Consider the following 14,274-nt stretch of genomic DNA (forward strand, 5'->3'; position numbering starts at 1 on the left):
GGATCAGGTCCACTTACTTTCCCTTCCAGATATCTCTTGGGGACAACCAACATCCTCCAACTCCAGGAGATGTTTCTGCTGGAGACAGTTACTGAGCTCTATCAGGAACTGCAGTAAACAATTCCTGGTGCTCTCCCTACCTGTACAGGTTCTCATGCAGGCCACTCACTGCATCACTGGTGACATTTGAGCCTCAAGCACTAGGCACAGTTTGATTCTCTATCCCTGCTTACAGCAGATTCCAAGAGCGCTGGTTCAGGAGCAGCATCATTGATTTCTTCTAATTATAAATCCTATAGAAAGTTTGCAGGTTTCAGCAGTCATGGTTTTCCTCCCAGTGGAGCCAATAAAAGTTAAGAGTTGCTCCCTGGTTCCTGTCATTACAACACTAAAAAGCCAGAGTAATTGAAAAGTGGATCAGGGAAAGTGCCAGATTGGAGAAGAATGATAATAGAAGACATTACCCGGGAGCCCAAGCCCAGTGCAAAGTCTTGTCTCTGGCTGCACCGAGGTTGAAGCCCATTCAGGACAAACTTCTGTGCTGACACATGTCTAACAGAGGACATGCCTCCTGTGTGAAAGTACCAGAGCATAGAGCAAAGCAGGAGCAATGTCCATGTGCCTGCCAACAGGCCAAACACTCAGTACATGAGCCAACAAGAGTGATTTTGAACCCCATCTGAGATGGTTCCTCTTCCTAAAAGGCAAAATGAACAATAAATAAAAATAATTTCTCCCTATATTTGCATAAAGCTTAAAAGGAAGAGCTGAAGATGCAGCAACAGATGCACATTCATCAAGACAACAATTTTTTTTCCCACAGGAAGACCCAAAAACCCACAAGTAATTACCGTTTCCACGTTGTTAAGATTAGATGATAACCATGGAATCCACGTAGCTCAAAGCAAAGCAACAAGTAGCATCACAGTAGACTCTGCAAAAGCTTGTTAGTGGCAATGCTGGCATAGAGGGAGACCAGAATAGACTTCTAGGAGTGAGAGGAAGGGAGCAGCATATGCCAACAGAGGCAGTGGTGTGTCCTGAGGTGAATTATCACATCTGGAGCTCTGGAGGCAAACATGAAGGAACAGAAGGTTGACCTGGAGATGTTGTTCTTCCAACACAGTCATCTTGGGACATAGTGAGGCAGATCCTGAAGCAGTCAATTGTCTTTTCCTCTCCACAAGGACAGGATGCATGCACCTTATCAGAGGTCCCTTGTCCTCAGGTATCCTGCCCATGTAAAGTCTGTGAGCACTTCCAGAAAGTCTTAAGGAGGCTCACACATCTCTGCAGATATCCTGAAAAAAGGATGCAAGTAAAGAGCAGGTCTCACACACTGCTCTGGGCTGTGAAAGGCTCACAGGGGTGATGATCCATCTGGTGATGGGTGAACACAGGTTTTGGACAGCTTCTAGGAAGACTGTTCCCTGACAGAGGAAAAAACAAACCCATAAACTACAGCAAAAAAAGTTTGTATTGGTCTCAGAGAACTGTCCCTGAGCCATGAACAGGAAAAAAACTCCAACACAGGTCTAACATCTCTGGAGTTGTTCAAAACCCACCTGGACACTTTCCTGTGCAACCTGGTGTAGGAAACCTGCTTTGGCAGGGGGGTTGGACTAGATGATCTCCTGAGGTCCCTTCCAACCCCTGTGATTCTGTAATTCTGTGATCACACACTGGTGTGATGGGCTGGAGTAACCACATGCAGATGGGCTGCTCCTGTTGATATATGAAGTGACCAGTAGCATGAAATTATGAGTTCAGCACGTGGGTGGGCGCAGAAAGATGCTGTGGGCCAAGTTCAAGTTTCCCCAAGATAAAGACCCCTAAGGAATGCAGGATTGGGTGGTAGGTGAGAAGTCATTGCTTTAAACTCCATGGCACTGGTGTGCAATTAGTGCTGCAGGAAGCCAACTTGGAGGGCTGCAAGCCCTGGGCAGCCTCACGGCACTTGTCAAACCTCCACTAACGACACCTCTGTAAGAACCATATGAATTAACCCCCATTTCCACACCTCTGGTTGCCAAGAGAAACGCTTTTTGGAATCATGCTGGTTGTGAAGAGCACAGCTGCTCGATTTTACTTGCTTTTATTTTTTTAACATTAAAGAAAGCAGAATATGGGCGCTGAGATTTCCTCATGGACAACAAAACAGGCTGGAAATTTGTGACTAAATACCCCGGGGGGATTTGCAAACCAGCTTTGAACTGTGCAACAAGGAGCCACTGGTGACAATTATGCGCTCGCTATTTTTAGCTCGGTGGTGTGAACGCTGAATCCCCTGAGGAACAAGGACAGCAGACCAAGCACCAAGCCCACCACACTTGCTTTTCAGAGAACTCATCTGGGGCAAAACCAGAAACTTTGGCTTTTGCCCCCGCCGTCCACTTTTCTGCAGCTTTTGTGCACCAGGTGTTTGACTGTTGCAGGAGATAAATAAATAGGGTTGTAGAAATCAGTACTTCTAAGAATAGATGGATAAATATATATAGGGCAAAGGGATCTGGGAGTGCTGGTGGACAGCAGGATGACCATGAGCCAGCACTGTGCACTCGTGCCCAGGAAGGCCAATGGCATCCTGGGGTGCATTAGAAGGGGGGTGGTTAGTAGGTCGAGAGAGGTTCTCCTCCCCCTCTACTCTGCCCTGGTGAGGCCACATCTGGAATATTGTGTCCAGTTCTGGGCCCCACAGTTCAGGAAGGACAGGGAACTGCTGGAGAGAGTCCAGCACAGAGCCACCAAGATGATGAAGGGAGTGGAGCATCTCCCTGCTGAGGAAAGGCTGAGGGAGCTGGGTCTCTTTAGCTTGGAGAAGAGGAGACTGAGGGGTGACCTCATTAATGTTTATCAATATGTAAAGGGTGAATGTCAGGAGGATGGAGCCAGGCTCTTCTCAGTGATGCCCAATGGTAGGACAAGGGGCAATGGGTGTGAGCTGGAACACAGGAGGTTCTGCTTAAACTTGAGAAGAAACTTCTTTACAGTGAGGGTGACAGAGCCCTGGGACAGGCTGCCCAGGGAGGGTGTGGAGTCTCCTTCTCTGGAGACATTCAAGACCCACCTGGACACCTTCCTGTGTGATGTCATTTAGGTTCCTGCTCTGGCAGGGGGATTGGACTGGGTGATCTTTCGAGGTCCCTTCCCATACCCCTCATTCTGTGATTCTGTGATTCTGTGAGCATGTACAATCTGCCTATGCACACCCAGATACACATAAATATTTCAGAGCCCAGATTTAATCAAAGTCCACTTATTTTTCTTAGTTAACCGCTTGGAGGATTAACAATTTTGTCTCTGTGTGATGAGGTGTGCAGCAGTGGTCAGGGAAGACAACCTTAGATAACGCACCGAGCAGCTCCGAACTGATAAGGTTTGTCCTGTGCTTATCAGGCTGGGGGGGGGCAGGAAGGAGCAGGAATTTCTTGCTGCACTGTTTCCGAAATGCCTGATCTGATCTCACGTTATCACCACACTCTCAGTTGCAGAAATGGGCTCAAATTTGCCTCGCCTCTCATCCACTGTAGCGTTAAGCCTTTGTGTTTGGCTTTTCTGAGGTTTCTTGAAGGTGGGTAGTTTAGAAGAAGGTGGACAAGTGCTGGTGCTCACTGTTTGCTCACAGGCAAGCCCATGTTTGGGGCTATAAAGACTGAGAGTTCAAGGTGCTGTTCAGAGGATGATTGTCTGCAGCACAGTGGGAGACTCAGGGTGACTCGGAGTGTTTCCATCCTTCTTTACTGACTGCACAGATGGCTCAGAGAGACTCATCTCCTCACCTGGCACTGCGAGTCAGCCAGTGTGAATGCCCTCTCTTCTGTACCATTAGTAGATATTAATACCAAAAACCTTACACATGTGCAAAGTTCCTCTGCTGCAAAATGTTCATTTCTATGTATTCTGCAGGAATCTTCTGGTTTTAATATCTGGTGTGTGTAAGAACAACATTTACCTACTGGACATACAGAAGTCTGCTAAGAGGGAAATGTTCTCTGCTTGTGCTCATTACACAGGCACAACTGGAGGGTTAGAAGGAAAAAAAGGGGGTAGAGACAAGGTTGTGGCTCATGGCAAGGTGTAAGATCTACCAGGGGAATCTTTCAGGGTTTTATGTCTGTTGGGATGATGAGGACTGATACCAGAGTGCTGCATCTACAGCCTGGAAGACCATCCCTGGCACAAGGCTGTGTTTCTCTACTGCTCTCCCGGCACTGAGTAAGCTGGCAAGAGCTCTAGCAACATCCATTTGCAACATTCACACTGTTAGTGTTAAATGAACCCCAAAGAACAAAATTTGCAAAATTATGTTGAGTTGGTGGAATGAGGTTGAAAAAAAAACCCACAAGTGGGGAACTGCAGCATGCCCATGTGCCTCTCTTTCTCCAAGTCCCATACCTGTTACTGGTGGCTGAGACTAACCCAGTCCTCTTCCCACAGTTCGACATGCAGAGGATAACGCTAGAAGAGCTGAAACACATCCTCTACCATGCCTTCCGGGACCACTTAACGATGAAGGACATTGAGAACATCATTATCAATGAAGAGGAGAGTTTAAATGAAAATTCTGGCAACTGCCAAACAGAGTTTGAAGGTGAGATAGAAAGTTTCTGTGTTTCTGTACGATTATTCTCTTTCTGCTTCAGCTATAAAACCCACTCTGATCCATGACATGCAGTGGGCAAGGATGCATGGAGTTGGTATGGAGTTATTTTAAGTGTAAGTAGCAATGACACACTTGGAGAGCTCAAGACCTGCCGTTAGCTTTCTTCCACGTAGTCTAAGCAAAGCTGATCCTGTTTCAGGCAGGAGGATGAACTAGTGGGTGCTTTGCCTTATGGCCCTCCTTTCTCTGGTGGGATTCGGGCAGAGGGATGTGCAGTCCATGCTGAGATGTGTCTAAGACAGACCAAATTTCCATACAGAAATATGGATCTCTCTCTCAGCCTGTCATGGAAAGATTTTATTGGCACTGGGTCCTGCCCTAGGAAGCTGTGGTAGGCTCCTCCACCAGTTTTCTGTTGCCTTTCCATAAAAAGAAAAGTTCTTCTGTTCTGGGGAGAGTCCTCTCTCTGCCTTGTATCACCAGCAACAAGCAGAGACGGTGCATCCACTGGTGTGGAGCTGCAATATGCTACACAGGTACATCCCAGGACAGCTCAACGCATGTGAGATTGTCTGCAAGGTCAAGGTCTAAGCCATCCTCAGAACTAGCTAGAGAAAGGGAAACATGTGCTTTGGCAGCTGTAGCTTGACACAGCATCCTCTCAGAAACTTCAGAAGGAACTTCTTTACAGTGAGGGTGACAGAGCCCTGGGACAGGCTGCCCAGGGAGGGTGTGGAGTCTCCTTCTCTGGAGACATTCAAGACCTGCCTGGACGCCTTCCTGTGTGATCTCATTTAGGTTCCTGCTCCGGCAGGGGGATTGGACTGGATGATCTTTCGAGGTCCCTTCCAATCCCCAACCTTCTGTGATTCTGTGATTCTCAGCAGTGCCACAAGACCACTAGGTGATCAGCAGCTGGAATCAGACACAACATTTACAGTGGATTTTGCACTTTGAATGGAGCCAATGTAGGCAAGAACATTCCCCATTTTAAGCCACCTTGTGAGAAGGATTTTCTTGACTAGAGAAACTTGTGCTGCTCTGAATCATTGCTGGTCTGTTGATGACACAAAACATCTCAAGTGCAAAAAAGTCCAGGGAGATACCTACAGAGAACCTCAGGGTTTGTGCACATCACCCTGGGGCAGCTACTGTGCTTTCTCACCCACAGCAAAGCCACTTTATATAGGCCATTTTGGGGGAAATTCAGATACTCTGAGGGGTCAATAGAAAGGGCACCAGGCAGGGGCACCAAAGCGTCTTTAAAACAAAGCAACGGATAAACATATTAGTGCAATTCTTAGCTTGGCTAATGAATGGGATTCAGCAGCTATATCCACCACACTCACCTTCTGCTAAATACTGCAGAAAAGATGTAGAAGAGCACAGCTGAATTTTAAAAAGCCTGCAGGAGGGAGGCAAGCAGCCATGCTCTTCGAATTGAGCCAAGCAACATGGGGTTTTTTTGTTCCTCCTGGAGAGCAGCAGGGAGGAAGAGATGCTTATTTACATGAATGGAGCTGTTAGTCCCCACTGACCTGCTGATTCAGTGGAGACATGAGCCAGCTGTCACCACAGTGAGAGGCACACAGGCTTCTTTCAGCTTCGGTACTTGGGTGAACTATCCCAGTCACACACACAAAAAAAATGGGTCCGAAAACCTAAATGCTCAGTATCTCATTTTGGAAGTCCCAGCTTCCAAAAGTACAGCAAGAACAGCTTTTCTCGTGGGATGTTGGCATTACTGGTGCCAGGCAGAACCTAGAAGCAAAACAGACCCTTTTTTTAGATGTTGTTAGAAACACACACACACACACACACACACGAATCCACCAGAGAATAAAGATCAACTGAACCCTGTCAACTAAGATGCAAAGTTTTGCTTCAGGCCTCAGAAGAAGGGAACGGTTCTGGTCCATGGCAGTTCTGACATGAGCATTTCCCCCAGGAAAGGCAGGCTGAGAGCAGGTGGCATCCCTGCAGCTCTTCACCCTGGATGTGCCATTACCTCAATGACCCACTTGTGCCCTTGGCGTTCCCATTTCCCAAACACTAAGATCTCTACAGTGCTTAAAAGTAGAAATTATGGGGCCTCATGGTATGGTAAAGGAGTGCTCTCATGAAGGCTGCACAGCATCTCAGTCGAGCTTTAATTGGCTGTACAGAAGCATCTCTGTGTAAGTCATCACCCTTTATTCACTTATTAATTAGTGGAGTGAAGGAAATGCCTTTTGGGTGTAATTCCTCAATCTTATTTTAGGTGCTACCTCAGGATGACATGAATTGCACCTCACAAAGCACCTATTTCTTTCAACTCTAAAGGTAGCCTAAAGGGACTAGCTTAGAGGTTCACATCTATATTTAATGTACATTTAATCCAATCCACTGAAGTGCCTTTAATTACAGGTGGAAGTGAAACCAAGATGAGCCCCAGTGGTTTTCACTGAGATTTGGGAATGGCTCCTAAGGGAAGAGACATAGTAGATACTTTCAGTAGTACCATGCTGAAATGGGAGATCTCCACTCACTGTCATCTCCGAGTATGTTCTTACCATCAAAGAGAAGCCCCAAAACCCTTCTCTGTGCTGTGGACAGAGACATTCCCCCTTCTCCCCACCTAAGGTTAGCTGGCTCAGCCCCACCAGCTGAGCATTGCACAGGTAACATGGCCGTTGGTACAAATATGTGCAGTTTTCCATCATTCTCACAATTTTGCCATCTTGGCTTCTTGTCATAATAAAGTCTTTCCAACTATGCAATATTCTTTCTATATCAACATGGATGATTTACCTTATCTCTCTCTCCCACACTCATATACACACACACACAACCACACACACGCTGTAGCCCAAGTATAATATTCATATTACAGTCAGGGACAAGTCCAGGATCTTGTTCAGTTCTCTCTGAACATTAGCATCATTTGCAAGATGTCAGATCTGGGCTTACATTACAACTTCTCCTCCTACGCATTTCTAGAGGTTTTCATTTGCCTTTTCCTCAATGAAGAACAAAGCCATGAACATGTCCAACTCCTCAGCACACGCAGCCCACACCAGCCCTGCCGATAAAGAATACAACCAGGAGGGAGGTACATTATGTCTTCAGCCTTTCTCTCACTTTTTATTAATGTTTAGGGCAGGAAAATGAAGTCGAGAGCCACAAAGAATGTATGTTTTGATGAGAAGAGAGACAAGAAAAGGACAACTCTTTGCAGCGACGTTGTACTACTGAAAATTTATAGTATAAAAATCCTTTGGCTGGCAGTTCCCTTTATCCAAACACTCACGACATTAAGCTCGTGGCAAAGTGTGTCTGTTGGTTACGGTGACTCGTGCTGTCTGCTACGGGTGTTTCATCCTCAGCCCTGACACTCAGATGAGCTGGATGTACAAGAGCTGCTGCAGCTCCCCTCCTTGCTCCCCCCAGACAAGCACTGCTCCTCAGCTCAGGGCTTGGGAATGAAAAACTGACCTCTTAAACCAAAAATAACTCTAGCCAGACAGAGAAAGCAAATATCACTCACCTTTGACAGGGTTATAACAGAATCCACTATAAATCTGCTGTAGCTGTTCATGTTAGCAAGCCTTTTTCTGCAGGCAAGGAGGCTCTCAGCACTTACCCTGACCATCTCAAACCCACCATGAGCATCGTGACCATCCCAGCAGCCACAGCCAGTGGACTGATGCACCCTGAGATGAGCTGGACCCATTAACCCCACGTAGTCATGCAGAAGTTACAGCGATGGTAGCTCTGTCTCTGCCACTAGTGACACTACGGTGAGTCCTACTGGCCAGACTGTCCTCCACATGCTGAGAAGATGAAGGGTGATCCAGCCTTGGTTGGCTTTTTCTTCTTGAGATCTCATTTACATTGCACAGCCTGTGAGTTGCTCTCTCCCTAAGAAGGGGCCAAGACATCTCCAGAGGAGCTTCAGACTCTGACCATGTTCAAGGAACCAGCTCATGTCCAAACCCTGGCATACCCCATGGATACTAAAAACTCCTGCTGGCAACCAAATGCAAAACAGATCGAGCATCCAGCCTGTGACAACGCCAGCTGTGGAAACCAGCAGGAAAAAGCACAGATGCCATCCTCAAAGGATCTATTAATTTTGAGAAAGGAGAGAAGTGAAGGCAAAAACTCACCAGTTAGCGGGAGGGAAGCAAATGGATCTTCATATTTAAGATGGCAATTCACAGGGCAGCACGTAGCTGTGTTCACAGTGAAGAAAGTCAATCATTTCAGCTTCTTTGTCTCCCTGTGGACTGCAAGGGGGCAGAGGAACTGAAATACTCATTTTCCTGCTGGAGTAATTCCTGCTGAGCCTCAGCCAGCAGCAAGAGGGTCTCTCTGGACCTGCAACACCTCTACATTTCTTCATAGACCTTTCCTCTTTCTTCTGGAGTTAGTTGGTAGGTTATTTGGCTATTTGGTGTACCTTCAGTTGGTAAAGAACAGTGTAAAAATGACTTATCTGGATCCTGCTGCCTTAAAGCTCTATTTTTACTTGATGGTATAACAGAAGGCTGAAGAAATTGTTCAATTCAGGAACATTTCTGCAAAAAACCACTTAACATGCTTTACTCTTTTCCTTTGAATAGAAGAGTTGCCATCACAAAAAGCCTTGGCTGATCTTTGACTGCTGCTCCCAGTCACCATAATCAGCACCAGAGCCCCACACTGAACAGCAACGCTGACGGTGATGGCTTGTGTCACTGCTCTGTCTGTTGGCCAGGAGTGTTTTTCAAAGGACAGAAATAATAGGAAAATAAATAAAGCTTGTGATTTAACAAGCTTTTAAAAGCGCCAGGGCATCGTGCAACAAAACCAAGGAACGTCAGTATTGATTCTGCGCGCGTTACAAAAGCCAGCGAAGGAATCGAGTAGAGCAAAGCAGTGCGAGGAGAAAGCAAGTCATTTAGGAGAGCTGCCCTAAGGGGGATTCATTATCTACCCAGAATATAGTGAGTCCCTTGGAGCGCTGGCAGTGCCACGTGTCCCTGCCTTGGGCAGTCTGACTCAAAGTCCTCAAATGAGGACTGAGCTGGTGCTGGGGACCACGTGGGAGCTGGGATTAGGACACAGGCATTGCTAAATCCCAGCCAGAGGAGGTGAGGAGGGGATGAAACAAGTGTTCAAAATGCAGCAGCCAGTGCTCCCCACTCTCTGTGCGATGAGGTTCAAGCCTGGATCAGAACAAGGGGTTTTTTTTCATATATTCTAAAAATGTCCTCCTGGACTTTTCCAAGTATGGATGCTTCAGAGCCTTTTCCTAGTTGCATTTTAAGTTTATGGTAATTTTGAGCTTGTCAACCATCTGAAATTCTCCCATCATCATCTCCCAGCTCTGTTCCAGCTAAAAACCAGGATGTAAGTATGACCATCCATGAGAAAAAGGCGATGGGTACATCACTTCTCAGGCCAAAACAAGCCCATGCATTACTGCCCATAGCAGCAGGGCAGAACTATCCACCCCTTGTGTGAGGATCTGTGATTATCTTGGGGGACCTTCAGAGCCTTTTCAAACAGATTAATCTTCATAGCATCCCAATACCACATATTGTTCTGATATTCATAGGTAGGAAGGCTAAAACAGAGATACCAACTGTCTTTAGGAAGTCACAGCATGAATCCTCATTGCCAACCTTAAAAAAAAAAAAAAATTAAAATAAATAAGTCTGAGACTAAAAATCCCAACTCCATCTGCATCTTAACTGCCATAAATTACCCTCATCTTTTTTGACAGTTATTCTGCAAGCTTTCATTTGAGAAGGTTCTTAATAAGTCTGATTTTGTTTAGGCACAGAAAACCTAAAGGCAGTTTGGAAAAATGACTGACATGGGTGCATACCCATGGGAACTATCACAGTGGGGTTTTAAGTGTTATTGGGATCACATCTTGAGTCTCTGCTCATTCCCAGTTGACCTGGATGAGTCTAAAGGATTCACAGAAGACCAATATTTCCAATTAAAGAACTTTAGAGAGATCTTCATAAAGAGCTTAAAAGAAATACACAGGTAAACCAAACACCTGCAAACATTTGGAGGGTTTAAAAGCCAAGATGAGAGAGAAAGGACTTCCTGCAGTATGAGAGAGTGGTCTATTGTAATGGCTCCAAACTGGAAGAGGGGAGGCTTAGATTAGACATTAGGAAGAAATTCTTTGGTGTGAGGGTGGTGAGACACTGGCCCAGGTTGCCCAGAGAAGCTGTGGCTGCTCCTCCCTGGAAGTGTTGAAGGCCAGGTTGGATGAGGTTTTGAGCAACCTGGTCTAGTGGAAGGTGTCCCTGCTGATGGCAGGGGGTTTGGGAATGGATGATCTTTAAGGTCCCTTCCAACCCAAACCAGTTTGGATTCCATGATTCTATGATTCTGTTAGAGAAGTCAGTTTGGAAGCAGTGGAAGGTGAATTATTTGGAAATGTCCCAGAAGGGAGAGGTAAAACTTGGCCAGCACAGGGGATCTCAGAGATGTGGACTAGAGGGTTATGCTAAGGTAAAAATCAGAGGAAAAGGAGGATTTCTGAGCTCAACTGATCCTGGTGGAAAGCAAAAACATTACTTTGAACATCTCATCTTTCCCATGTCTTCCCTGCAGTGCACGCCCAGAAGCAGAACAGACAGACCTGCGTACGGAAGAGCCTTATCTGCGCATTTGCCATGGCCTTTATTATAAGCGTGATGTTGATTGCGGCCAACCAGATCCTGCGGAGCGGCATGGAGTAGCCTCTCACCATGACACTGTGATCCAATCTGACCATGCATGCGCATGCCACCGGGTGAGCTTCCCCCCGAAACCGACTCTCACACGGCAAAGACAGAGGCAGGCAGATAAAGCACTTATCCGACAAGGAGCCTGAGGCCAGCAGCGTAATGTGTCTTGTGAATCAACTACATCCTTTTGGCAGGGACATAAAAGGGCTGTCTTAATGCTTTAAAGGTTTTGTTTCCTAATGCAATAAAAAAAAAAAAAATTATATATATATAAATATATATATATATACTGGAGTTTCGAATTATTGCTTCAAAACAGCAATGGCAACTTGGACGAGACTTTCATCCAGCAGCCTGGTTTGCAGTTTTAAGGAGGCACAGCCTCATGACTTATTGCAGCGGGGCTGTCTTTTAACCTAGGGGCTGACTGACTATTTCAGGTAGCTCTCTGCTGGGCCTACCTTCCCAGGAAGTTGATCGTAGCATTGCCACAAGCAAGTCCTCTTCGTTTTACTTCACGTACTCCAGCCTCCAGGTTCACTTTGGTTTTTTTCCCTTATGACCATGCCTTTGAGTTCATGGCATTAGAGGGGAGCTAGAGCAACCTTGTACAGTATTTTCAGAGGAAAAAAAAAGGGGAGAATTTGCCAGCATCATGCAAAATTTCTATTTTTGCTTCGTAAACGTCGCCTTTGACACAAGACTGTGGGGTAGAAAGTGTCCGTTTGCCATTTTTTTTCTGACCGTGAATCAGGGCTTGAGAAGCATCACCCGATCTCACACATGGGCATTTCTGTAGATTTGTGCAAAGTCTTCCAACCGACTCTGCAACCACCAGCGCCAGTTAAAGCTCCCTTGATTTGGACCCATCTACATAGTCAACAGCATTTGCTTTCGAGCAGTTTTGCCTTTCTTCTATATTGGTCTTCAATAAACTTATCTGAGATGAAAATCGTGAAAAATCCCCTCTCCTTCCCTGCTTGGTTTTTATTTATTTCGTTTTATATACCTGGTTGTAATCTGCAGTGAAACCTCCATGTCAGACACCTTCTCATGGGAGATGTTTTTGCCTACAGCAGTGTGTGGTTTTGACCAGCCAGCTACTCCAGTCCCTCCCAGGAGCCATCCAACCACCACCACCACCATTGTCCCATGGGCAGGCTCCAAAGAGTCTAAACGGAAAAGCAGACTGCAGCAAGAGAAGAGGGAATCAAACTCGAGCACATCACCATATGTTACGTAGTGTGTCAGACTTTCAGATCCTCCAAGTGTCAGTTATTTTTCCTGGAAGAGATTTTAATACGCAGCAAGGAGAAGATGCAGAGATGCAGACTAGAGACACAACACGTCCTGTGGAATGCACAAGGACTGGGCGAGCTGGGAGCCAGGATTACATCTGAAAGAGTTTTTCCTTTTAAACTTGACACAAATCCTTGCATTTACTTTTGGATGGACTGTGTACCTGTGTGTCACCCCAAGAGAGATCTGGTTTCCTTGCCCTCATGGGAGAGTTTTCCTGCCCAGCGCTCATGGAGCCAGCACAGAGAGCACAGCTGGCACAGGAAGCGCTCCCGTGGAGGTCCATGGAGGCACCCAAGTGTTGGCATTGTGGTGGCTTTGTCCTGCCCACTGGGTGAGCTCCAGAACAGCAAGATCTTGCTCCTGTAAATGGAGATGACTGTTTCCTGTGTTATGAGAGGATGCAGAATGGCTCCTCAAGGGACTGCACACCACCAGCTTCCCTCATCCCACACAGCAGCCATCGGCTTTAGCCTGGATCTGTCCCAAAGACTCATTTCAGGTCTTTCTTTGATTACAAGTTGGATCAATAACATTTAACCTGTATTTTTTAAATAGTCTGATTTGAAAATTTGCTTCTCATTGTTCTGTCTCCCATCACTCCTTTCAACTCACGTCACCGCTTGGGATTTTGCCTTTAGGTGTGTGTCTCTGTCGCCCACCTCCCCATCGTTGCCATTTTCGTGGTGCTCCCACTCCATCACTGAAGACACCAGCCATTTCTTCCAGAGCAGCTGAGTTATATTTTTTTCTGCCTTCTACAAGCACACACTTCTGTATTTCTGTTCTGCTGTGACTGATAGAGGTCAACTGCAAAATATTCCACAAAAATTGTTACATCTCTCAGAAGATGGAGAGATTTACGTTTGCTATAGGGCAGCAGCAGATTTCAAACCAACAGCAGAAAATCTTAGGCAAGCTCTGTGCACGGGATTCATACCGCTGGGGAGCCATGGCATGCTGGACATTGCAGATAATGAGTTTTGAGATCATTTTAAGGGAACTATTATCCACATTTTTAGGTCTCAGGGGCAAGTGAAAAGGTGGCAGTAGCAGAAAAAAAGTCTAAACATTGCTTGCCACTCAGTAATACTTATTAAGATTTTTTTTTTCCCAGGACTGTGCTGGAGTGAACATGGGCAGCAGGGCCAGATGGAGATGGAGTGAAGAAGTGGGCAGCGACCCACCAGCCCTGCTCAGTGACAGGGCAGAGCGGTGCCTTTTCACTGAGCCCAGAAACACAAGCTAAAACACATAGACCAGGCATTTCTCCATGTTCTTCTCACTCATTTGATAGCTAATAGCAGGCAGACCCCAATCATAAAGGCTACCTTACAGATGAGATCATCTTTTGCTTTCCTTTAAGCTTTTCTGGAAGGCTCCATAATTTCTCCATGCATGCTCCACAAAAGCCTTTGTAAATACAGTCATTGTTCAGTATCATTCTTCACCTTGAAGCTCTATTTGTAAATCCAAACCTATAATTAATATGTCGGTAAAAGCCATAGCTTGGTGTCAGTGGAGTTCATTGCAAAACTCCCCGCTGATGTTACTGGGTATAGGATTTGGGAGGTTTAGGGGTTTGCTTTTTCTGTCAGGAACCCAATTTGTCCATTATGAATCAGTGCCATGTCTTGCCAGAGGTCTCCTTTTCTT

The 14,274-nt window shown here is 46.0% G+C and overlaps 1 protein-coding gene across 1 annotated transcript; it reads left to right on the forward strand.

Moving 5' to 3' along the window:
• Positions 1 to 4,387: 4,387 nt before the first annotated feature.
• Positions 4,388 to 11,331, forward strand: LOC104520386 (calcium-binding protein 8; the record flags this gene model as incomplete). Its single annotated transcript, XM_010162065.1, has 2 exons — positions 4,388 to 4,591; positions 11,204 to 11,331. Coding segments are annotated over 2 exons (332 nt in total), but the record flags the coding sequence as incomplete, so codon positions are not given.
• Between the last annotated feature and the right edge of the window lie 2,943 nt (positions 11,332 to 14,274).

This window comes from Antrostomus carolinensis, unplaced genomic scaffold (assembly GCF_000700745.2).
Source record: "Antrostomus carolinensis isolate BGI_N321 unplaced genomic scaffold, ASM70074v2 scaffold1742, whole genome shotgun sequence".
NCBI lineage: Eukaryota > Metazoa > Chordata > Aves > Caprimulgiformes > Caprimulgidae > Antrostomus > Antrostomus carolinensis.